General features: G+C 36.3%; 2 protein-coding genes across 2 annotated transcripts in view; one reads left to right on the forward strand and one right to left on the reverse strand.

Annotated features, from left to right (window-relative positions):
• Positions 1–2376, reverse strand: part of LOC115436406 (triple functional domain protein) — a 219124-nt gene extending 216748 nt beyond the window's left edge. The window contains 1 exon segment of the mRNA XM_075353522.1: positions 2068–2376. Within this exon segment, the coding sequence (XP_075209637.1) occupies positions 2068–2137 (70 nt within the window). The 5' untranslated portion in view covers positions 2138–2376.
• A 3368-nt stretch (positions 2377–5744) lies between these two features.
• The window catches only part of dnah5 (dynein, axonemal, heavy chain 5), a 153966-nt gene continuing 135723 nt past the window's right edge, over positions 5745–23987 (forward strand). The window contains exons 1-3 of the mRNA XM_030157779.1: positions 5745–5837; positions 22452–22586; positions 22845–22929. Coding sequence (XP_030013639.1) covers positions 5748–5837; positions 22452–22586; positions 22845–22929 — 310 coding nt within the window. The 5' untranslated portion in view covers positions 5745–5747. The remainder of the gene's footprint in view (positions 5838–22451; positions 22587–22844; positions 22930–23987) is intronic.

Consider the following 23987-nt stretch of genomic DNA (forward strand, 5'->3'; position numbering starts at 1 on the left):
AAGTCGCACCAAATCCAGAATCAGAGCCGAATCCAAATAATTTCACTAACTTTTGTTGACATCATCATACAGAAGCTGTATACCAAGTTTGAAGTCAATCGGAATTGCAGTTTTGGAGAAGAAGACGATTTAAATTTTTGTAACAGATGACAGATGACAGACAACGACAGACGCCGCCGCCGGAGGCCGCATGATGACAATAGCTTACAGCCTATTGGCCGGTAAGCTAAAAAACTGTAAGTGACAATACAATGCAAAGTTGTTTATTTGAAAAGATTTTTGTATTAAAGATTAAATCAAATATAGCTGTAGTTTTTACAGGAAGAGTATGTGAACAAAACCAGATTTGTATGTAGAAATGATGTAATTGTATTGTTTTTAGAAAATAAAACTGTAAATTGAAAAACAATGTTGTGCCGTTTAAATTGCAAAGACCATAACGTTGAAATAATGGCATATTTGCTTTTTTTTTCTCTTTTTTTAAAAATAAAAAAGTCATAAAAAAGTAAACATTTAACAATGTAACATTTTAAACTTGTAAATGAATGGGTTGGTAGAGTTGGTAGAGCGGCTCGTCCAATAACCAAAGGGTTGGTGGTTCGAATCCTGGCTCCAACTGTCCATATGTCAAAGTGTCCATGGAAGACACTGAACCCTGAATTGCTCCCAGTTGGACCTGGTGGTTTTGGAAAGTGCTTTGGACACTATGAAGGTGTAGAAAATGGGCTAAATAAGTGCAGTCTATTTAAATCCAGTGTTAAATCTACATGTTACTCCGTCAATACGTTTACAGTTGGATGTGTTTTTTACAGTATTGTTCTGGAAACCACAGCTGCCAGTTTTATTCCGTAAAAACAGGATTTTTTTTTTTTATTTATTTTTTTTTTTTACAGTGTGTCATGTTTAACAGTTTTCTTCCAGTATATTATGACTTTGTAATCTAAGTGATATTTTATTATGTTGGTCATATGTCCAGGATAGCAGATGGAAATTAGCTTCTCTGCTAAACCTGGTGCGTTCAGCTTGTTCTTTGTAACTAATCCCAATACACACTGTTCTTTAACTAAATAAATAAATACAAATACAAATAGTGCTATAAAAAAACACACTTCCTAGTACTAATGGAATATGCATGACAAGACTGTCTCATGATGTAGCCTGAGTGTCTGTAAACATGTCTAAAAATAATAATAAAAAAAACTCAAGTAATATAGGAAAAAAACAATGTCTTCAACAATACCAAGGATAATAGTGTTTCTCACAAGTACAAACATAACAATGCGCATGACACATACCATCCTGCTATTATTTATAGGATATCTGGCACCACTGCTGGCCCGTGGGATCTATAAAGGGTGTTTATGTTTTGGGTGCAGAGTGATAAGGTAGGCAGGCCCAGTCTTATTTGTTATGATGCCATCGTATTAAGATAGGCCCAGTGCGTGGTGTCCAACCTATTGCCAATACGTGCGTGACGGCCTAGTCTTTGCAAATAGATGTGGGGAAAAGCGTTATTTGATGTGATGCATAATCTCACATGATCGTTTAATTTACACGCGGGGGGGAAGGAGGGAGTGTGTGCGTATGTGTGTGTATGTGTGTGTGTGTGTGTATGTGTGTGTGTGTGTGTGTGGGTGGGGGGGGGGGGGGGGGGGGGGTCAGGAATGTTCGGCCCACGGGTAATTGGTTCGTGATGTACGCGCAGTAGCATCGAAATAGTCGTCCAACCCTGAACCATCCACACCTTATAGTCTAGTTGGTCCAGCCCAAAAATGGGGTCAGTGACTGATAATGAAAAGCACATTTACAGAGGAGGTGTTATCCGAGCTGTTGTCATCAAAGACCGCGGTGTGACATGTCAGTGGACTAAAATGTGTTTAAAAAAAAAAAAAAAAAAAAAATGGCACAATCTGTGCTCATCTCCCCGGCACGTCCGACGCGCACTGAGCATCTCGCCCCTAAAATCCCTGTTTATTTTATTTATTTATTTATTTGTCATTTTATCCAACACAATGTGGGACCCCACCGGTGATCCACTGTAGACAGACTCGCCCCTTCCCGACTTACCGGATTTGAAAAACGCCGCTATGTCTGCCGCGTCCTTCGCAGCTTCTTCCAGTCCCTCTGCTGCGCTCATGGCTCCGGCCGCTCTTTTAGATTTATTTATTTATTTTGTAGAAATACAGATAAAATCCTCAGAGGGTTTTAGGCTTTGCAGTAATTATTAATCAGCAAAAACGCCTTTCATTGAGACGGATCCGGTCATACAATCTGTGCTCCCTTCATTAAACGAGAGACCTCCTCCTCCATTTTGGCCGAGAAGGGAAAATCCTGGCGACCGATCGGCGGCGCTCCCGAGTTGGGACGAAGAGGGAGAGAGAGGAGGAGAAGGAAAGGGGGTAGTGAGAGAAGGCGGAGGTAAAAAAAAAAAAAAAAAAAAAAAAAAACAGGCAGGAGGGGAGGATGACTGAGAGAGAGGAGGGCTATTCCGTTTCGAGGAGGGGCGGGTGGGGGTGGGATATCCTGGGATTCCGTTTCGTGTAGAAGGGGGGGTAGGTGTGTGGATGGATGGGGGTTTGGTGCATTGTGCGCCACCCAAATTGCGTGCGCCACAGCACATCAGCAGCCCCAGCGTCACCCACTGCGGTGCTGATGCGGGGATCCACAGGAGTCTGATTTTGGTCATTTTATATCCGAGTATCCTCAGACAGATGTTCTAGGAGATGTCATGACGACAGGACTATAAACACATGGTCTTTTCTCTATTTTTATTGCATTTAATCTTATTTATGACTAAATTCCTCTGGTTTAAAAAAAAAAAAAATAGGCCCCAATATCCATGAGGTCACTGAGTTCTAGTGATGCTTTTTTTTTTTTTTTTTTTTTTTTTTTTAAACGTGCCACTAGTTATTCCAGTTCCAGCCTGTGATGGCTATGGCCTTGTGGTTACCAATGCTCTTTTGGATAAAAGAACCAAAAAGCGATGAAAGCCGGTGATTGTCCGTCCTTCGTCCTGTCTTCATCCTAGTGGTGAAGATGATGCTACAGTATGAGGTCATTTGCCCCACAAATCTAACCTAGTTCTCCCTGGACAGCTGCAGCTGTAGTATTCACACAAACGGTGCACTTCTGCCACCTACAGGTTCTGTTCAGAAATGCACTGACTTGATCTGTGCAGCAATTTGATGAGCAACAGATGAAATGTGTTTGGATAGAACCGTACTCAGTTAGATGCAGGGGTGTCCAAACCTGTCGAATTCAGCCCACAGGATGAATTTGCAAAGTGCAAAAAAATTACACAAAAAACATTGTCACGCAAATTTATCATTTAGTTTTGACAAGTTGTTTTGATCATAAAGTTAAATGCTGTATTTTTCAGTTCTGCATGCCTGTTTAGATCCACAGTGATCTGTAAGTTATACTGCACATGTGTAAATGATATGCTGAGGTGTAATATTGTTAAAATTACACTTATTTTTCTTAAGAAATTCCATGTTGTTCATGGATGTTTAGGTTACTAAATTATTCTTGTGAAAGGGTAGTTTATGAATGTAAAAACTTTTACACTGTTGTTTATTTATTTATTTATTCATTCGACATCAATCTATTCTATGTCTCTTCACACTAACACAATATTCCTACTTAATCATTACTGATAAATAAAGGCATTTTGATGAGAATTATGTGGCAAAAATGCTGTAATGTAAAATAGAAAATAGAAATTGCAGCTAAATTAATGAATATATTGAAATAAATACAGTATGGGCCAATGACATAAGAATTTGTAACAGGCCAGCTTTAAAAAAATGAAGAGTATGTATATCAGTTTGTCAAATATTAACTGTGTTATATGCATATTAATTCATAATAAATGTTTAAACTGAATGATTGTAGTATTTTTTTAATTTAGACAAATTGGTTGTGGTATCATGGTGTGAGTGTAATTTATCTACAAATAAATGTATGTGCTTGACATGATGGTAATATTAAGAATGTTTGAAGTTTGTGACATGTTCATATTTCTTCAGTGATTTTGTTAAATGTAGTTAAAACTTATTTTTCTTTTTTTATGATGAAAATGATTCAGTAAAAATACAAATCAAGTATACTGAAAACACATTTGAAAAGAAAAAACTTTGAATTGATTTAGAGTAACTTCTTTAACAGTTCTCATGGTTAGTTGGACACATTACGTGATGTTTTGTCACTTCAAATATGTCACTTCAAATTTAAAAAAATCTCAAATATTATCATGACATATGAAACATCTTTTTTGTGTTTCAAAAGGTGTGGCTGCATCAGACAGATAGAAAACGAATGCATTTTTTTTTTTTTTTTTTTTTTTGTATACTGTTGACATGAACAAATAATTACAAACAACAAATAATTCTTGACAGTTTCAACATGTCATGCCCTGGCTGTGTTTCATTTTCTTGCTGAAACACCCAGTTGTGACCTGGATGGAACAGTGCATATGCAGAAGGGAGAATATGGGTTTGGAGAATGGAACAAAATATGGCAACGTTCAATGACTTCAGAGTGATTCTTAATGCAATATAACACAATTGTACAATTGCGAACACTTTTTCCACCTCTGTAGATGTCCACTCCACTTTGACTTCTCTGATTCAGATTCATCCTATTGGGTGTGATTGGGCAATTCTGGCTCAAATGACCTAAGTGACTTGCATAGCCTCCTATCAACCGACCAGAGAAATTTATAAATATTCGGAGTTTTGAAATCACAACTAGTGACTCAAAAATACAGCCATGGGGCCATTTTTGATGTTGTCTCTTTTTAATGTTGAATATTTTTAATTTTACCCTGTTTTGGTTTTTCATTTGTATTCATATACATGATGTTTTATTCCATTCCTTCATTTTGGATTGATCTGACAGCATCATGGTATATTATTTCTGCCCTCTCCACTACAATACTTTCAAAGTTAGTCATGATTTTGTGTTTGCTGTACTTTTATCTTTTATTGTGTTGTGCTGTGCTGTGTTGTTTTTTGTTTTTATTCTGCTGTTGTGCACTTTTGCTTTGTTTGTCAAAGCACTTTGTAAACTCAGTTTTTAAAGGTGCTATATAAATAAAGTTATTATTATTATTATTATTATTTTTTTTTTTTTTTTTTGAGCAGGGGGGTGTCACGACCCTCAGTTTGGGAAAAGTAGGCCTGGGAAAATAATTCACCTCATCATATTCTGTAATTAATATTTAAAAAATAACTCAACTGTATGTTTTAGTTTCAAAAACTATACCCCAGCATGGTGTAGTCATGGACTCTATGCACAGCTCCACTACTTCCTAATCTTCAGGTGGCTCCGTTATTTCCTGTCTTTCATTATTGGACACACTGATTAATCCAGGTGTGTCTTCTCCTTCTTGTTGTGAGTGATTAATTAGGAACACCTGGATTAATCAGTGTGTCCAATAATGAAAGACAGGAAATAAAGGAGCCACCTGAAGTTTAGGAAGTAGTGGAGCTGTGCATAGAGTCCATTCAGATTTTTTAAGACACTTAAAAAAAACACTTCCGGGATCGGCCCCCTTTGTCTGCCCTTTGACCCCGTTCCCATGGAAACTACTTACAACACATGATTTCTGCTGGACAGGGGGTTGTTTTGGAGAGTCGGGCGCTTTCACCACGAAAAATATCGTAAGACGACGTTCATTCTACTGGAAAATCAAGTTGGAAATTGTAGTTCTTGAGGAAGACTGTCTGTGAAGGAATGTTCCAGACATGTCGTTCAACTCCCGGTTCGCAAAAGTCAGCTTCAGAAACAGACCGACCCAAACCTCCGTATCAGGGGAGTCCATCAAGGAACAGCAGGTGTGTCTGTGTGTGTGTGTGTGTGTACAATGTCGGTGTTAACTTCTTCTGAGTAGTTTAGCTCTAAACACTGTTCAGGCATGGATCAGTATTTTCCTTACAGCACATTTTAAGATTACGTGCGACACTGATGAGACAAGTCTAAGTCAGGGGTGTCAAACTCATGTTAGTTCAGTTCGACGTTCAGCTAAATTTGATCTGAAATGGGCAGAACCAGTCAAATAATAACATAATAATATATAAATAATGTCAACTCCAAAGTTTTCTCTGTTTTAGAGCAAAAAAAGTTAATTTACATGATGAAAACGGTTACATCTACAAACTATCCTTTCAAAAGATGTGAATAACATGAACAAACTGAAAAAATAAGTGTAATTTTAACAATATTCTGCATCAATTTATTGTTTACACATGTACATTATAACTCCCAGATCACAGTGGATCTACAAACACACAAAACATTTAATAACAGGCAGAATATTGTTAACATTGTACTTACTTCTCTTAAGACATTTCAGGTTATTTGGATTTTTTTGCAAAATTATACTTTGTTTTAGTGTAAATGCATAAAAATATTTACATTTACAAAGAGAAACATTTGGAGGTGTCATTATTTATATGTTATTATGATAGTATTTTACTGGTCCTGCCCACTTGAGATTGAACTGGTCTGAATGTGGAACCTGAACTAAAAGGGTTGTTAACATTGTAGTGTAATTTTTGCATTTTACAAATTCATCCCAAGGGCCGGAATGGACCCTTTGGTGATTTGGCCCCCGGGCCGCATGTTTGACACCTGTGGTCTAAGTCATCTTTAACATTTTTAATAAAGTTTTTAATGATAACAGTATTATTATTATTATTATTATTATTATTATTATTATTATTATTATTATTATTATATATTTTTTTTACAATGATATACAAATACAAAAAAATATAGTTTTACTCTTTGGATGAAAGTATATTTACTATATTTATTTACACTACTTACATCAGCACCTGGACTAAACCATTTCTGAAATAAGGAGGGGGGAGAACTGATATGTTGCAAACAACCAGCAGGCCTACACTACAAACAAAAAGTTAAGGATATTTCTTTTTTTTTTTTTTTTTTTTTTTTTTTTTTTTTTTTGTCATTTTTGCCATTTGTAAATAAAACTATGTCTGGTCATTAAAAAATGTGTTTCAATTCAATTCACTCACAAAAAATGTAAAAAGTGCTGTGCAAGAATCCCAACTGAAAAAAAAAAAAAAGCCCAAAACTTAAAAATATCCTTAAATTTTTGTTTGTAGTGTATGTTTGTCGTGCCTTGTGAAGCAAACATTTTTTTATGGTTATAGGTTAATTATTTTCGTTAAAAAGAAATGACTAAAACTGTCTTAGAATCGTCATCACTTTTATTCCCCCTTATGGCACTTCTAGCTGTAAGTAAACATCTGATAACTCTTGGGAAATGAATTAAAATAATCAGTCAGATCAAAGGGGAGTTAAAAGATGTTATAATTTATATGCAAAAACCCACATCATGTATATATCCACTGAGTGATTAGTTAGCAACCCTATTAATTCAGGTTATGTGTGAATGCCTGGTGGAATCAGTTTAGCAGAAACCAATCTACTAGGGGTGAAAGAAAATATCAGTTCTGTAATATATCAGGATATTTCATTTCACAATTCTGTATTGATATTAAAAAGCACTGTATCGATATTTTGTAGGTATTTATTCAAATGCAGATATTGTGGAGGTTCATTTTTGTTTTTATTTTTTGTTTATATTGTATTTACTATTATTTAACACTCTTTTATTAAATAATGTTAGTTCCTTTGTTGGGATTGCACAAAAAAAATGTTATGATGTTAGCTCTGAACTAATAGAATATGAACATTTGAACAGGATCTTAAACTGTAACATCTGTAAAACATCTTTTAAGTTTTAGCACAGGAACATTTTGTGATATAGCATTAGATCCTGTTCTGATCAGATAAAAATGTGTTTAGTATTTGTGCATATTTCTAGTATAATTCAATTCTTCAAGGAAATAAACATTTTTAAAAAAGAAAGAAACAAAAAATTGCCTTTTTAACAGTATCATTATATATCGTGATATAGGCAATAATAAACAATATACAGTACAGGCCAAAAGTTTGGACACACCTTCTCATTCTTTGCATTTCCTTTATTTTCATGACTATTTACATTGCAGATTCTCACTGAAGGCATCAAAACTATGAATGAACACATGTGGAATTATGTACTTAACAAAAAAGTGTGAAATAACTGAAAACATATCTTATATTCTAGTTTCTTCAAAGTAGCCACCCTTAGCTCTGATGACTGTTTTGCACACTCTTGGCATTCTCTTGATGAGCTTCAAGAGGTAGTCACCTGAAATGGTTTCCTAACAGTCTTGAAGAAGTTCCCAGAGATGCTTAGCACTTGTTGGCCCTTTTGCCTTCACTCTGCGGTCCAGCTCACCCCAAACCATCTCGATTGGGTTCAGGTCCGGTGACTGTGGAGGCCAGGTCATCTGGCGCAGCACTCCATCACTCTCCTTCTTGGTCAAATATCCCTCACACAGCCTGGAGGTGTGTTTGGGGTCGTTGTCCTGTTGAAACATAAATGATGGTCCAACTAAACGCAAATCGGATGGAATGGCATGTCACTTCAGGATGCTGTGGTAGCCATGCTGATTCAGTTGCCTTCAATCTTGAATAAATCCCCAACAGCGTCACCAGTAAAGCACCCCCACACCATCACACCTCCCCCTCCATGCTTCACGGTGGGAACCAGGCATGTCGCATCCATCCGTTCACCTTTTCTGCGTCGCACAAAGACACGGCGGTTGGATCCAAAGATCTCAAATTTGGACTCATCAGACCACAGCACAGATTTCCACTGGTCTAATGTCCATTCCTTGGGTTTCTTGGCCCAAATAAATCTCTTCTGGTTGTTGCCTCTCCTGAGCAGTGGTTTCCTAGCAGCTATTTGACCATGAAGGCCTGATTCACGCAGTCTCCTCTTAACAGTTGTTGTAGAGATGTGTCTGCTGCTAGAGCTCTGTGTGGCATTCATCTGGTCTCTAATCTGAGCTGCTGTTAATTTGCGATTTCTGAGACTGGTGACTCAGATGAACTTATCTTCAGCATCAGAGGTGACTCTTGGTCTTCCTTTCCTGGGGCGGTCCTCATGTGAGCCAGTTTTGTTGGAGCACTTGATGGTTTTTGCGACTGCACTTGGGGACACATTCAAAGTTTTTGAAATTTTCTAGACTGACTGACCTTCATTTCTTAAAGTAATGATGGCCACTCGTTTGTCTTTACTTAGCTGATTGGTTCTCGCCATAATATGCATTCTAACAGTTGTCCAATAGGGCTGTCAGCTGTGCATCAACCTGACTTCTGCACAACACAACTGATGGTCCCAACCCCATCAATAAGGCAAGAAAGTCCACTAAGTAACCCTGACAAGGCACAGCTATGAAGTGAAAACCATTTCAGGTGACTACCTCCTGATGCTCATCAAGAGAATGCCAAGGGTGTGCAAGGCAGTCATCAGAGCAAAGGGTGGCTACTTTGAAGAAACTAGAATATAAGATATGTTTTCAGTTATTTCACACTTTTTTGTTAAGTACATAATTCCACATGTGTTCATTCATAGTTTTGATGCCTTCAGTGAGAATCTACAATGTAAATAGTCATGAAAATAAAGAAAATGCGAAGAATGAGAAGGTGTGTCCAAACTTTTGGCCTGTACTGTATACATAAACAATACATTTACTTAAGGATTAATAGAATCAGAATGGTTAAATAAACAATATCGATGCTTTACTCTAGAGGAAAATCTTCATTTCTGCTCCTCATTAAGAGACTACTTCATACATCTTGATTTCTTGCTGGTATACTCTGAATATAGATGTCGTTTTAACCTTTTTCTTTTGATGCAGAGTTGTTTTTTTTAAGTCTTCATCATGACTGAAGGGAATCTGAGATGAGTTGAGTGAAAACTCAGGTCCCAATGCCCCCTCTCACTTATGTCAAGAAGATAATAACGGAATTAATCTGCACTTAATTTTCAGCTCAAGAACCCCTTGAGCCTTTTCATAATTGCTCTGAGAACCACTACTATATACTAACTAATCAAAGCCTGTTGTTCTATTATGTGTGTTGGTCCACTAGATGGCAGCATGTGCATTCTCTTAATGCTTGATTATCATCTTGGGATTGCAGGGTTGTAGTGCAGAGAGTCATTTTAGTATATTCATGTATCACAGTGCAGCCAAGTTGTTTTATAATTATATAGTGCAAATGTAATAGTCTGTAGTGTTTGTTAGGTCAAGTAGATTTGTATATCAGCAGAGTTAGAACTACTGCATCCATTTGCATGAACCCATAAAGACCCAGACGGTCACCAGCAACCAAAATCTACTAATGTAAAATGTTTAATACCTGTTAAAACACTAATTCTATCAATACATGTAAATAATTGGATTAAAATGCAGTTTGTCATCTTTTCATGGTCATCAGATATGACCCATTTAGACGTTCAGAGGCTCCATAGTTACCATGGAAACACTGTCATCTTCTATAACATTGATTCACCAATAAAACCCATGGAGTTTAATCAATGGCAGTGGATAGAGACACTTGGTTTATATTCCGTTAATGATACATTATACTGAAAAATTCACTTTTGCTGCAGTTTTTTCTGCTTTTGATACAATAACCATCAACTTTACTCTGGTGCTTTAATGAACATCTACATGATCAGTGAATTAAATATAGGAAAATACATGATTTTCACAGAAAAAAAAGCAAAAAACAGAGGATAATATTGTAATAAATCATTTAAGAAAGGTTATATTTAGAGAAAAAAAAAAAAAAATTTGTGAGCTGCTGCAAAATTACCACTGGGTCTTTATGGGTTAAACTTGGTGGAAAAGGTAGGACGTGAGCCAAGGATGATCCCATTATATTTTTGGAGCAGATCCATGAAAAAGGGTCTGATACTTAAGAGATATGGTGTTTGATTGAATTACAGGTCTATGGTGTTTTAGAAGAAGTATGAGACCAAAAAAGGGTCTCATCAGTTATTGCTGTAATGGTTAAGTGAATGTCACCTAAATAATTTATCTTAACCTTTAAAGGAGTGATATTTTGCTTTTTTTAAATGGAATTATGCATTTTAAAACATTTCCCTGTGGTCTACATAAACTGTAAATGCTATGCTTGGGTCTGAATTCTTCATTAATTCAACTCCACAGGTCCATCTTCAACCCTACTTCCGAGTAATGACACCAGAAAGGTCGTTTTGAGCGCTGGCCCTTTAAATGAACATGAGTCACTTCACGCCCCACCCCCTCCAGGTTGTTGACCGTCCTTATCCGTCGCGTTAAGCCACTTGGGTTCATTAATACAACCAACAACTGAACATTTTAGGTAATCGGCTCGAAGTTTGGACATATTTTCAGTTTTTACTACAACCGCTGCTGCTGACAAACAATTATGTCGTATTCAGAGAAATGTTCATCTGAAGTCTTGACCTTAAATGTGAAAATGTTGTGATGTAACTAGTTATAAAACATCACAAATTAAGCAGAAATTAAAACAGGTTGTAGAAATCCACTTGATTTTTGCCAAAATGAATATAAAGATAGTTTTGTAGTACCTGGAGGGTTCAAATTCAAACTTTAGGAACTATTAGGGTCCAAATACACAAATAAATGAACTAAGATTAATAAAAGTGGGTTTAGCAAAATATGACCCCTTTAAAAAGTCACTTTTTCATACAACTACCCAATTTTTAACCCAGGAAATAAAAGTAAGAGTCCTTGGTCAAATTATATTGCTTCATAGAAAACATCAACCTCTTTCACAGAATGGGCTTTTACAGCAAATTAGTGTAATTTGTGTAATCACAAAACAAAAACAAGGTAGATTAAAGAATATACAAAAGCAAAGTCAATTTACTAACTTATTTTGCAGATTAATGAATATGCAAAACAGTGCAACACTCTTTTATGTTTTCCTCAGTTTTGTATTGGCTCCAGTAGACGCTTACATTCATGCTTGTGTATCACACACACTAAGAGCTTGACAGAGATGCTGTTTCTGATGCAGTAATAATATAGTAAAACAACATTTAAGAACAGAAATGGAAGAGACTAGAATCCTTTAGAGTACATTTGTTGACACGGTTTACACAGAGGCCTAAAGTCAAGTTTTCAGATAAACCCACACACTTGTCCTATGCGTACGACCGCTAAGACGCTTTGACTTTCATCCTGTATCACAGAAACCCAGTCTGGCCTCTTGCCAGGCAGACAGACAACACTATCACTGACTTGCTTTTAGGCAGCTTTGAAACAAATCCATATCTTCAATAAGAAAGTCTAAATCTAATTCTTGTTTGTTTGTTTTTTTTACTCACAAATTGTATTAAAATCTTGCAAAATGTTGGAAGGCAGTGAATTCTCTTAACTACAAGTCTCTCCTCTCATTTCCTCCTCTCTCTACAGCAGATGGGTGTTCAGTATGAGACGGTAATGAGATTTGTGCAGCTTTTAGTAAACATTTTGCTTCTGCTAGTAACCTGTTTGATGAAATTCATACAGGACCTGGCTAATGGACTGTTCCATACATATAGATTTAAAATCCACTTGGTGTGGATAAATGTAATCCCTGCTTTTTTTTTTTTTTTAACTTTCCATTTAGTATTTGGCAATGCAAGTACAGTTTGTCTAAATAATAAAATTAGAAACACTTCATGATATGCCCTGTATTTTTTGTGCTCTATTATTTAATGGGTTCATTCTTGGCCCATTCCACCAAGTTTCATGAAAATCTGGCAGTGTTTTTTGAGATAAGATAAGATAAGATGAGATAACATAACATAACATAACATAACATAACATAACATAGCATAACATAAAACAACATAATATCACATAAGACAATATAATTCTGTATTAGTCCCACTCCACAACAGGAAAATTTGAAGTGTTATAGCAGCATATGGATAGTAATATTAAAAAGTAAGGATTAACCTTATAATGCCAAATGTATCATATTTGATACATGAGTTTTGAAGCCCTGTACATGATTAGTGTAATATTTTTTTCTTGAAAAACCTGATGTATACAATTAGATACATGCAATACACAGATCATCCACTGGGGGGAGGAATTCATTCACCAGAGGCCTTTCTAATAACACTGCAAGATTTTCATTAATGAGGAAGGAGGCAGAACTTTGACGATTTTGAAAAGGAATTACCAAATCGTTGGACATGTTTGTGTTATATTATGTTTTTGTTTGTTCAAAAATAATAGTATTTGGGCATTGAGACCTGATGTATCAAATATGATACAAAATTGAGACTCATACATGGAAATTGATATTTAAAAAAAAAATGTTTTTGGGTTGTTCAGAAGGACCAATAAAGGCTCCAGTTTCAAAGAACTGGAATTTTCTGTCAATGATTTAATGGTTCAGGCTTTACAGGGTTAGACATACAAAAAGTCTAAAAAAACATATGCAAAAATATATATGCAAAAAATATGTCTAGGCCTATGTATAAAATATTACTCATTAGAAACAGTAATAATAAAATAATTACAGTATGAAGTATTATAACAAGTCTTGCACCGTGTGGAGGGTCATATACTCTATAATAATTGCACATTATAAGGGAAGACTGTAAGAAAGTCAGTGTTGTGTGTGTGGATGTGGATGGATGTGGATGTGTGAGGTGGATGCAGTGCTGGTTGTAAGTCTGACTGCAGCAGGAAGGAAGGATTTAATAAATGAGTGCAACTTAGACTGTTAATCAAATAGATAGACCTGTCACAATTATTGCTCTTTCGGGGACATCCGCCCATTGAATCCCTTAGTTCTTTTACTGTGAATTCAATAGAAAAGAATCCAACAACTGTTGATTTTGTAATTGCTGAATATTTCAGTAATATGCTTCTTTTTTTCCCCTCTAAGTTTTATCAATTATCTGTCTATTTGATCTATTTCTGGCCATAGTACGTGGTTTATTTCTGTTTTGTATCTTGGCTCATTCTACAATGGTGCCATAAAGTTAACAGATGGAAAGTATTAGCTATTGTTTGCTACAATTATTTGTTTGAGCATTAATCATCAACTCGAATGTCAGTATTGTGACAGAAATTTACATATTAACCCACAAAGACCCAGTGTTAATTTTGTGCCAGTTCCCAAATAATATTTTCTCTATATTTAACAAGTGATTTATCACAATTTATTTCAAAATAATCCTCCGTATTTTGCATTTTTCCAGTGAAAACATTAAATATGTACTGATCATATAGATGTTCATAAAAGCTCAGATTAAAGTTGATGGTTATTATATCAGAAACCAAGAAAACTGAAGAAAAAGTGTCTTTTTCAACAAAATATATCAATAACTGAACATAAACCCAGTGTCTCCATCCACCGTCATTGATCCAACTCCATTTGTTTTACTGGTGAATCAGTGTTGTAGAAGATGACGGTGTTTCCATGTTCACTACGAAGCCTCTGGACGTTCAAATGGGTCATATCTGATAACCATGAAAAGATGACAAACTGCATTTTACACCAGTTATTTACATGGATTGATAGGATTAGTGGTATTAAACAGGTATTAAACATTATAAATCAGTGGATGCTTATGATCATGGGTGGATGTTTGAGTCTTTATGGGTTAAACAGTTAGTTTTGCAAGTGAACAAGTGGCTCCTCAAGTAAAATTGCTGACATTGACAGAAAACAAGTAAAAAAAAAAAATAATGCACACCTAGAATCATGTAGGGATTTCATACAAAATCTGAAATATAAAATCTTGTGAAGTCCCAAATGATTTTCAATGTGTGCATTTTGTGTAATCACTTAGTGGGTTTTTGAGTTAGTATCCTACAGGGGCGTTGTCAGGACTTAAAATCTCCAGGTTGAATAGTTCGTAAGACCCTGTGTGTGTGTGTGTGTGTGTGTGTGTGTGTGGGGGGGGGGGGGGGGGGGGCTTTCTGCAAAAGCCAATGATGAAGGAGACATGTATTTACTCATGTGCTTATTTAAAACAAAATAACTACAACAAAAATGCTGTATCAGAGATCTGGGGCTATTGCCAAAATATCCAGGTCTTAAGCCCCCAATGCTCAGGTCTAACAATGCCCATGGTATCTGACCCTTTAAAGGTACAGGAGCCAAATTCAAAAGGAAAAAAATGCCACAATTGAAAAAAACACATCAATCAATCAATCAAGCAATCAATCAAGCAATCAATCAATCAAGCAATCAATCAATCAATCAATCATTTTTTTTATTTATATAGTGCCAAATCATAACAAAAGTTATGAAACAAAAGACACATCTTTCCTTCTGCAGCTCTGTCAGCTTTCAGTCCAAATTAATGAAATTAACGATGACGATCTAATGTAATTTCATGCTGGTTTAGAAAAGTGACGCCACTTTTCCACCCTTCCACGAACAGACACTGAGTAGAGCAGTAGAGTCACATCCAGGTCACATCTGACCGTAGGGATTAGTAATTTTAACTCCAAGGGCATTGTTTTAACCTCTGGTCTATCTGAAAATGCCTGTGAGTCTGTCATTTGGGCAGAAGTTTCCATACAGGGGTAGATACAGAAGAAGGTTATAATAGGATTTTTGCAAAATGGCACTGCCACTTTAATTATTAAATGAACACAATTACTTACTGAACATATTGCATATCCGCCTGGCTTAAAGATCTCCATGTAGGTGCTCTTGTGTTAACTGACTATTGTTGAACTCTGCATCTAATGTCTATCTATTGAGTCTAAAGAGCTGCTTTATAGGCTATTAGCACCACACTGGTTTTAAAACAGATTTGTTTAAAATATCCGTGTCTTTGTCAGAGCATCTTCGGGGAAAACACTGGACCTCTAGTCTGTGCTGTGCTCCCTCTCTGTCTCTCTCTTTTAGATCTCACCACACCCCCTTATATATAATTTACAGTCACTCTCCTGTTTCATGGCAGTTCACAACCAGACAGTTCAACATAGAAAATCAGTCATGGCAGTGTGAAAAATTGATGACTGAACTGCTTTTAAATGCAAAGCTCCGCAATCATTTATTCAATATCAAACCATCAGTAAGATCCATGTGGAAAGAGCTGTGCTTCTCATCTGCTGGATGCCACTGCAAAGCCAATACAATTTCACATTAATTGATAGATGCCCTATGTGTGCATGCATGCTTTTATGGGGCAACTGACATAGTCTGCAAGTAATAACGCTTTTCATTATTCATTAAGATGTTTTAAATCAATCATTTATTCAATAACACATCTAAAGTTTATATATTTAAGCATTAAATTAGTCATTTGAAGCAGTGAAATGAAACTAGAGAAAGTCACAACAGATAATACTGTGCAATATTCCTCTGCCATGTTAGCTTTGTTGTTGAATTATAGTTTTCACTACAATCACTAAATCAAGCTTTCAGTTACAGCAAGTTTGGACACAATGGCAATGCATATAATAGTATATTATATAGGTTGTGTTTTCATCAGGGTTTGTCTGTCTGTCTGTCTCTCTGTCTGTCTCTCTGTCTGTTGGTTTGTTAGCAAGATAACTCAAAAAGTTATGGACGGATTTTCATGCAATTTTCAGGAAATGTTGATACTTGCACAAGGAACAAATGATTAAATTTTGGTGGTGATGAAGGCGGGGGGTTTGATGACATTTTCAGGAAATGTTGATACTGGCACAAGGAACCAATGATTACATTTTGGTGGTGATGGGGGGAGGGGACTGATCTACCTTGGCGGAGGTCTGCGCTCTCCGAGTGCTTTTCTAGTTACTGCTTCTTTTAACAAAACGAGCCGCAAATCTTTTTTCACACCTGCTGTCCTGACCTGTGTGTGTGTTTTTTAGGTTTGATAGGGGACTAAAGACATTTTAAAACATTGCATGGGCTGCAAAAGCTATATTCTAGCAACACCATCTTGTAAGTGTTTTTTTTTTTTTTTTTTTTTACAGTTAAAGGTGGGGTAGGAGAGCTTGGAAAAATGGTTCGAGCAAGCTACATTTTGAAAATACACAATTCAAAAGTCTAAACCCCTTTCTTCAGACTTCCCCCTAAAGCCATGCCTCCAGAGTACTGGCATGTGCAATACTTTTTCCCGAGGGTTCACGAGCGCTGCATAGCATCAATTCGCCTGGCTCCGGCCCCAGCTCCTGCCCCAGGTCCCGCTTCAGCTTTGGCTCCGGGTCCAACCCTGGCTCCGGCTTGCATACCTCATTCAGTCCCCTCCAACACCACTGCTCTTACAGAACAGCCCCAGTTCATACCTATCTGACTAACATTACATTCCCTACTGATTTATTTTAGTGACAAAACAGTTAACTGGTGAACTTTCCAACCTAATATAGCTAATATAGCCAAGCTCTGGCTCTGGCTTTGTTTCCTGAACAAGTGCTCTAAACCTCTGAGAACGCACAATTCATGCATGAAGAGGGGTACGCACGGGGGGGAACAAATGGCAGTTGAGTTTGATAGACATGTCACCGTTCAATCATTTCGATGGGTCAGTTAAAATGATTGGATGGTGTTTTTTCAGTCCTGTCCGTTCCACAGGTGACTACATTTTTTTTAAATTTTTGTATTAGAGAATTCAATTAATTGGTTGTAACCGGGGTGTGAAGGGGATTTTAAGCAATATAATAAGAAATGCTCCAGGAAAACATCTCCTACCCCACCCTTAAGTCTTGAAGTAAAAACATTTTGCACACAATGGCAGAGTAGTGTTGCTGTTTCTCCCATTCTTGTAACAGAGCATTAGACTAAGCAATTTGTTGTTCTTGCAAGAAGGCATCCAGACCCAATAACAATAATGTTTGGAGTAGAACCAACAGGAGGGGACCTTAGTACTAAAAAGAGTATTGTTTTGAAGTTTGTTACACCACTGGCTACACACCTTATTCTGTTAAACTAGAAGAACAAAAATCCTAAAGATATTATGCAGCACGAACATTTGGAGAAAACCAAATTTTCACTAAAAGATAATGTAAAGTTATTTTATTCAATTTGGCAGCCCTTTATAGATTACACTGGGTTACAAAAAATGTTTTTTGCAAGTTGTCTAGGTTTTTTCAACTGAATTAGGACCATTTTGCACCGCTAAATCCAAAAATGACATCTGTTTTTCTCAATCAGGTCAGGTTTTTTTTGCTAATTTGATTTTGAAAAATTTGATCTTCTCACAAAATTGATTACATTTTTGTGTCTTTATCAGTTGATTTTTTATATAGTTCTCACCCAAAATAGGTTTTAAGAGAAAAAAAAATCATTTGATCACTTAATTCCTGTTAGGTACAATGGTGTATTCACCGCAGATGTAGCAGAATACGTCAGGCTTATTTTTGCAAGATCTTCTAGTCGAAGCCATTTCATTCACCTGTAATATTAAAACAACCACTAATCACAAATTGGCAAAAGTAAAATCTTCAGAACTTGTTTATTGCAAGAAATATGAAAGAATTTTGTATCATATGATGTGAAAATGCCCATAAATGTAAGCAAAAATGTTAAAAAGCCAATATGTAGCATAGTTTAGAAAGTTGACCTGATTGAGCAAAATTAATGTGATTTTTGGATTCAGCACACCAAAATTATCCTAAATCAGCTCAGAAAACTTAAACAATAAATTTGTTGTTGACCAGTGTTACTTTAATATTAAGTAAGTAAACAGACCCCCCCCCTTTTTGTGTGTGTGTGTACATGTGAGTGTGCAGGTGTAATATTCTTGTTCTGACACATATATATTGGATTCTATATATGACTTTTTTGTATTATCATTGTTCTAATTTCAGTAAAAAGAGTTTTTTAAAAAAGTACTTGCTGATTCCCAGTATATTTTTAATCATGTTTCTTGTGCATCTGTGTGTTGTAAGCGATTGTGTCTGCAACACTCATCTGCCCACACTGGACTCTTATGTCAACAGCTGCCCTCCCACAGTCAGCTCTATCTCTCCACCCCATTGTTAAAAGACTTGTAAGGTGAGAGCGGGACCTTGATAATTACCTTGCCGACGGGTGGTCATCTAACACCACATTATCTAGTGAGCGTCCCCCTTTTAGGAGCAACACTGTCATAATTTGAGGGCAGTAACCTTTCTCACATAGCAAATAAGACGGCTGATGCTCACATACTGTAGCAAAGCCATTTGTTCTCCGTCGTGTTTTCTTTGTTGTAAGCTGTTATTCTCTAATGTCATGAAATGCAAAGCCAATTAAGTTGGCGGAATGCTTTGAAAAGACATGTCACTGTGAAAGACCTGCAACGATGCTGCATTTTAAACCAGACTATCAAGACAAGGTAAGGTGACCCTACAGTTCTGAAGTTACAGACAACTTGGCTTTCTGGACATCTACTTTGGCCAAATGTAATTCATCTTTAATGTGTAAGGATTAAGTCAACATGCGTTTGCATCAAAATATAGGTGGCGGAATAGCAGAATAAGGTAGAGACATGAATGTAAAATTTGTGTAGTTAAAGTTTAAAGGAAGTATCTGCAGGACTGTCTTATTTTATATTGTGTATAAATATAATTTGTTTGTAAAGCGGATAGTTGTACTTTCCATTTTTTTGGCCTTTTCTTTGTGTGTTTTGGGTTTTTTTTTCCATTTCACCAAATCTCAAAGAGTATAGGGTCCGATATAAAAGTTGCGTTTTATTGAATAATCTATCTGTATCTGCCAATACAGATATTTTAAACAGATATTTTGCAAAGAAGTTGAGTTTATAAAATTATATGTAACATCCACTAAGAAGATGTCAAATGCACATTATGTATTTTTTTGTGTTTTTACTTATTGTTGTGTTTTTTATTGAATATTAGATGTCACACCTATATTTTCAGCTGCTGTCATGTATTTGTTTTTGAGATTCCTAATTCATTTGCCACGGTAATGTGTATATATACTTGCTATTCTGCATATTTGTGCACAGACTTTTCCCCTGTCACAGGAAGGAGCAGATATTAAACATAAAGCAGGCAGCATCATCTCAGCTGACCAAGTGGTCACCATTGAAAACATGATAGGACTAATCACTTACAGCGTGACAGTATAAGACTCCCCTGTGCACATGAAGATGAGAAAGTGATATCAGGTTAACATGTAGACAGGTTTGAGTCAGGGAGTGGAAGAGCTGTCATGTCTAGGGTTTTTAGGAAGCAGATCTGGAAGCAAATTGTTTCCAAGGTCATTAAGGTAAGACAAATCATGCAGCACTCTATTGTTTTGTTGTTGTTGTTGTTGTTGTTGTGGTGCCATTTGGTTCATCTGTCATTTCCATTTACTACTTAGTTTTCATGTATTCTGCTGTTTACTGGCTCTGATGAGACCTTGCATTGACTGTAGTTCACTTTATTCAGACACAATTATCTGCAAACCTTTATTCACACCTACTGTGCTGACTTTGGCATGTGTTATTTTCTATTCTCCAGGTGATTATTTAAATAAACTAAATAAGCCCCTGTGAGCTTTTTTTTTTTTTAAGTTTTGGAAGGATTTTCAAAACATTGTTGATTGCTTTTTTTAAAACATTGCATGAGATATCACAATTTATTCCAGCTAAACCATCTCGTAGCACGTTTTCTTCACACCTGTGGAGTCTTTAATTCCAAGAGGCACAGTTTGTTTATTAAATAGACTGTCAGTCTCATTGTGGTTTATCTCCAAAAGGACTTTGTTTACTTCTTTCTCAAAGCTATTAATATTATAGCTGTAAGTTTGGTTTTTCTGTGTTGTGTTATGGAAAAAAAAACAAAACAAAACAAATGTGTGTCTGTGCATTGGAACCTATCATTCTGGTGAGTGTCTGCATATTGCATTCAGTGTGTTTTGAGTAGTCTGCTCTATGTTGTGTTATTTATCTCTGGGTTGAAGAGTTGAATGTTTGTACAATTTGGAATAGAGAGGAGATGAAGGTGTGCAAATGCCGATCACCTAGAAACCACTGGCTTGACATGTTTTTTATGGTTCACTGGTGATATGAGTGTTTGTGCATTTGTGGTTTGTGCTCCAGAGATTTGAACAAAGTTAAAGTCAGACTCAGTTACAGACTTTTATTTCAGGAGTCTATCCTAGTGTAATGTAAAAAAATATCTTGAGATGCATGCTTTCTGTATCATCTGTATAAAACACATTTGCAGATGCTGCAGTTTGGTGGTGCTTATTAAAAAAATAATATATAACTTTATTTCTATGCATAATTCATGATTGATGCACCCGTAGATGGATGATATTCGGGTTGTTTGTGTTTCTCTTTCTTTGTTGTAATTGTTTGTTGTGCTTTATAGTTGACAGACTCTGCTAAGGCAATCATGTGTTGCTGTGAACAGTCTCAACCTCTTAACGCACACAGCTTGAGTGGTTATAGCCCTGTGCAAAAGTGTTGGCATTTTTCATCAAACTGTTGCATCACATGACCACTCCCGAGGTCCCTCATACACAAGATGCATTCAGTAAAGTTGTCCCTTTTTTTTTCTCTGAGCTTTTCAGTTCTTGGATCTACTTGAAGTTTCTGCACATGCATTCGGCGCCTTCTTCTCATCTGCTTTTTTTTTTTTTTTCTCAGTTTTTCAGTGGATTATATAGGCTTATATCCAATTTATACTTATTTTTTTTCTTATTTTTCCAAAAGTCTTCAAAGATTCTTTCAGGAGTGTGTCAAGTGTCATTCAGTCTTTTATACGTTGCAGATTTAGTCTTTTTTAAGATGGAAAAAAAGCCAATTGTTTAAAGATAAGACTTCATGAAATCTATAAAACTGGACGTGTAGCCACATGGAGCTGTACTTCAAAATGTTAGAGCGAGACGAGGAGAAAAAAAAAAAACATCATTAAAGGGTATCTTGCTATGTTTCAAGTTAATGATCGGTTAATGTGTAAAAGTTTAATCCAGTTATTAATAATTGGTCAAACAGACTGGTGCAAAGACAGTTGGCTCTCTGGGGTTCTATTTTTAGTGTCGTCAGTCACTAATGTTTACTGCTTTGCTGCTGAAGTGAGCCTTTGAAAAACTAGTTGATGTGACGTCAATGCAGAAATTATTTTTAGCAAGGAAGAATTATTTCTGTCATCGGTGTCTAAACTCTAGACAGAAGAAAGAAAGGCTAAATGAGAGAATTTATATGCACCCTGCAGCCAGAACACCATGTAACAGCGAGTTTCATCTAATTTATTGGCTGACCTTGTTCCTGTGTAACTAAGCAGCAGATCATGGCAACCTAGTGAGGTTGATTTTACTGTTCCAACATCCTAAATGAAACCTCTGCCCTGTTATGTACTGGTTATCCTGTTGGTTAAAACATTTCAACTAACATATTCGGAGATGTTTTACACTGGCTTAACCTGTTGTTTACCTCTAAATCAATATTACAACACTGCACAGGTTGGAATGAGCTTTAATCATTTCTATATGCTAGTTTTTTTTTTAGAGGGCATATAATCAAATCAAGCAATCAGTCACTGGCTGATTAGTCCAACTTGGATTGTAATCAAATTTCAAAGTGATTTGACCTGGTCTTGTTATTAAAATTGTATGCTTATTTTGTGTAGCAAAAGCTGAAAGAGGAGCGTGAAGCTAAACGGGCCCAGCTTGATGGAAGACATGACTACATCCTCAGTATTGTGGCTTCATGCCTGGGGCTGGAAAAATCTGATGTGGAAGATGCCATCCTGGAGGGGAATCAGGTCATTTATATGCACACGGAGCAAATTTGCCTTTTGGAAATATCATTAGTGTGTGTTTCTCATTTAAAATAATGCCAAATACACTACCTATTTATGCTATAATTATTGTATTATGTTATTTTAATGCTGGCTTGGGGTGAGGGGGAATTGTACGGGCATTGTAGTGTTTTATATTTGGCATGTGGAACAATACTTGATGAGTTTCATAAGGGATTGTTGTGCTTGATGGTTCTAACTTTATCGCTTTTTCGTTCTCAGATTGAACGCATGGAGCAGTTCTTTGTGGCTGAGGGCCTCCCACATCTCATGTTCTACTATCAGGAAACTGAACCTCCTGAAACAGGTATAGGACACACATACAGCTCTGGAAAAAATTAAGAGACCACTGCCATTTCCTGTGAAATCATCATGTCTGCGTGTATGACAGCCACTCCATTCCTGTGTCTGTTGAATTCCAACACAAGCACACCTTATTCTACTGAATAAACACCTGATCCATGTCTTATTTAAGAAGAAGTATAAAAACACTACTGTGGCCATCACTATGTTCTTGCAATAAGCAAAAACAGTGCTATTAGTACAGCAAAAGTAATTGGAATCAAAATGACTATTAAAAACTACTGGACTTGTGCTCTGACAATGTTCCCAAACTCTGAGGACCGGTTCTTCTATCAGGACAATGCTCCTGGACTCAGCTAGGTCAATAAAGGTGTGGATGACGACCTGAAAACGCTGCATCTTTTTGTTGTTTTGACCATGTGTCATGTTCTGCAAATGCATGTTCTAAATAACAGTATTTTTATTTGGACTTTGGTAGAAATGTTGTCGGTAGTTTAGAGAATCAAACAAAATTGTTCATTTTACTCAAACACATACCTATAAATGGCAAAATCAGAGAAAGTGAAAATTTTGCAGTGGTCTTTCATTGGTTTTTTTATAGATAGATAGATAGATAGATAGATAGATAGATAGATAGATGCTTTATTGATCCCAAGGGAAATTCAAGTAAAAGAAGTTTCTGCTGCAGTCTTGCCTCTGAAATTGTTCCATATCCATAAAATAAGTAATAATACACAGCAAACGTGTGTGGAAGAGTTGAAAAAGAGCTGAAATACAATAAAAACACTTAAACAAACTCTGACCCGGACGGAGCTACTGAAGTGGCTGCCACTCACGTCAGTGCCTGAAGAGTATTAGGGAGACCTATATATTAATGTTCACTGTTGTTAGATGTGTAGCTTAGACGTCCCTTTCTCAGCTGGTGGGACGTGACCCATAAGCGGGGTGTGGACATCATTTTAATGGGTCTCAAATTATGTGTTACAAAGAGTGTATTAAAAGACTTTGCTATCTGATTTTGGGACTTTATTTTAAAAGGCAATATTTTGGCATTTTGACAGT

Source organism: Sphaeramia orbicularis, chromosome 16 (genome assembly GCF_902148855.1).
Source record: "Sphaeramia orbicularis chromosome 16, fSphaOr1.1, whole genome shotgun sequence".
NCBI lineage: Eukaryota > Metazoa > Chordata > Actinopteri > Kurtiformes > Apogonidae > Sphaeramia > Sphaeramia orbicularis.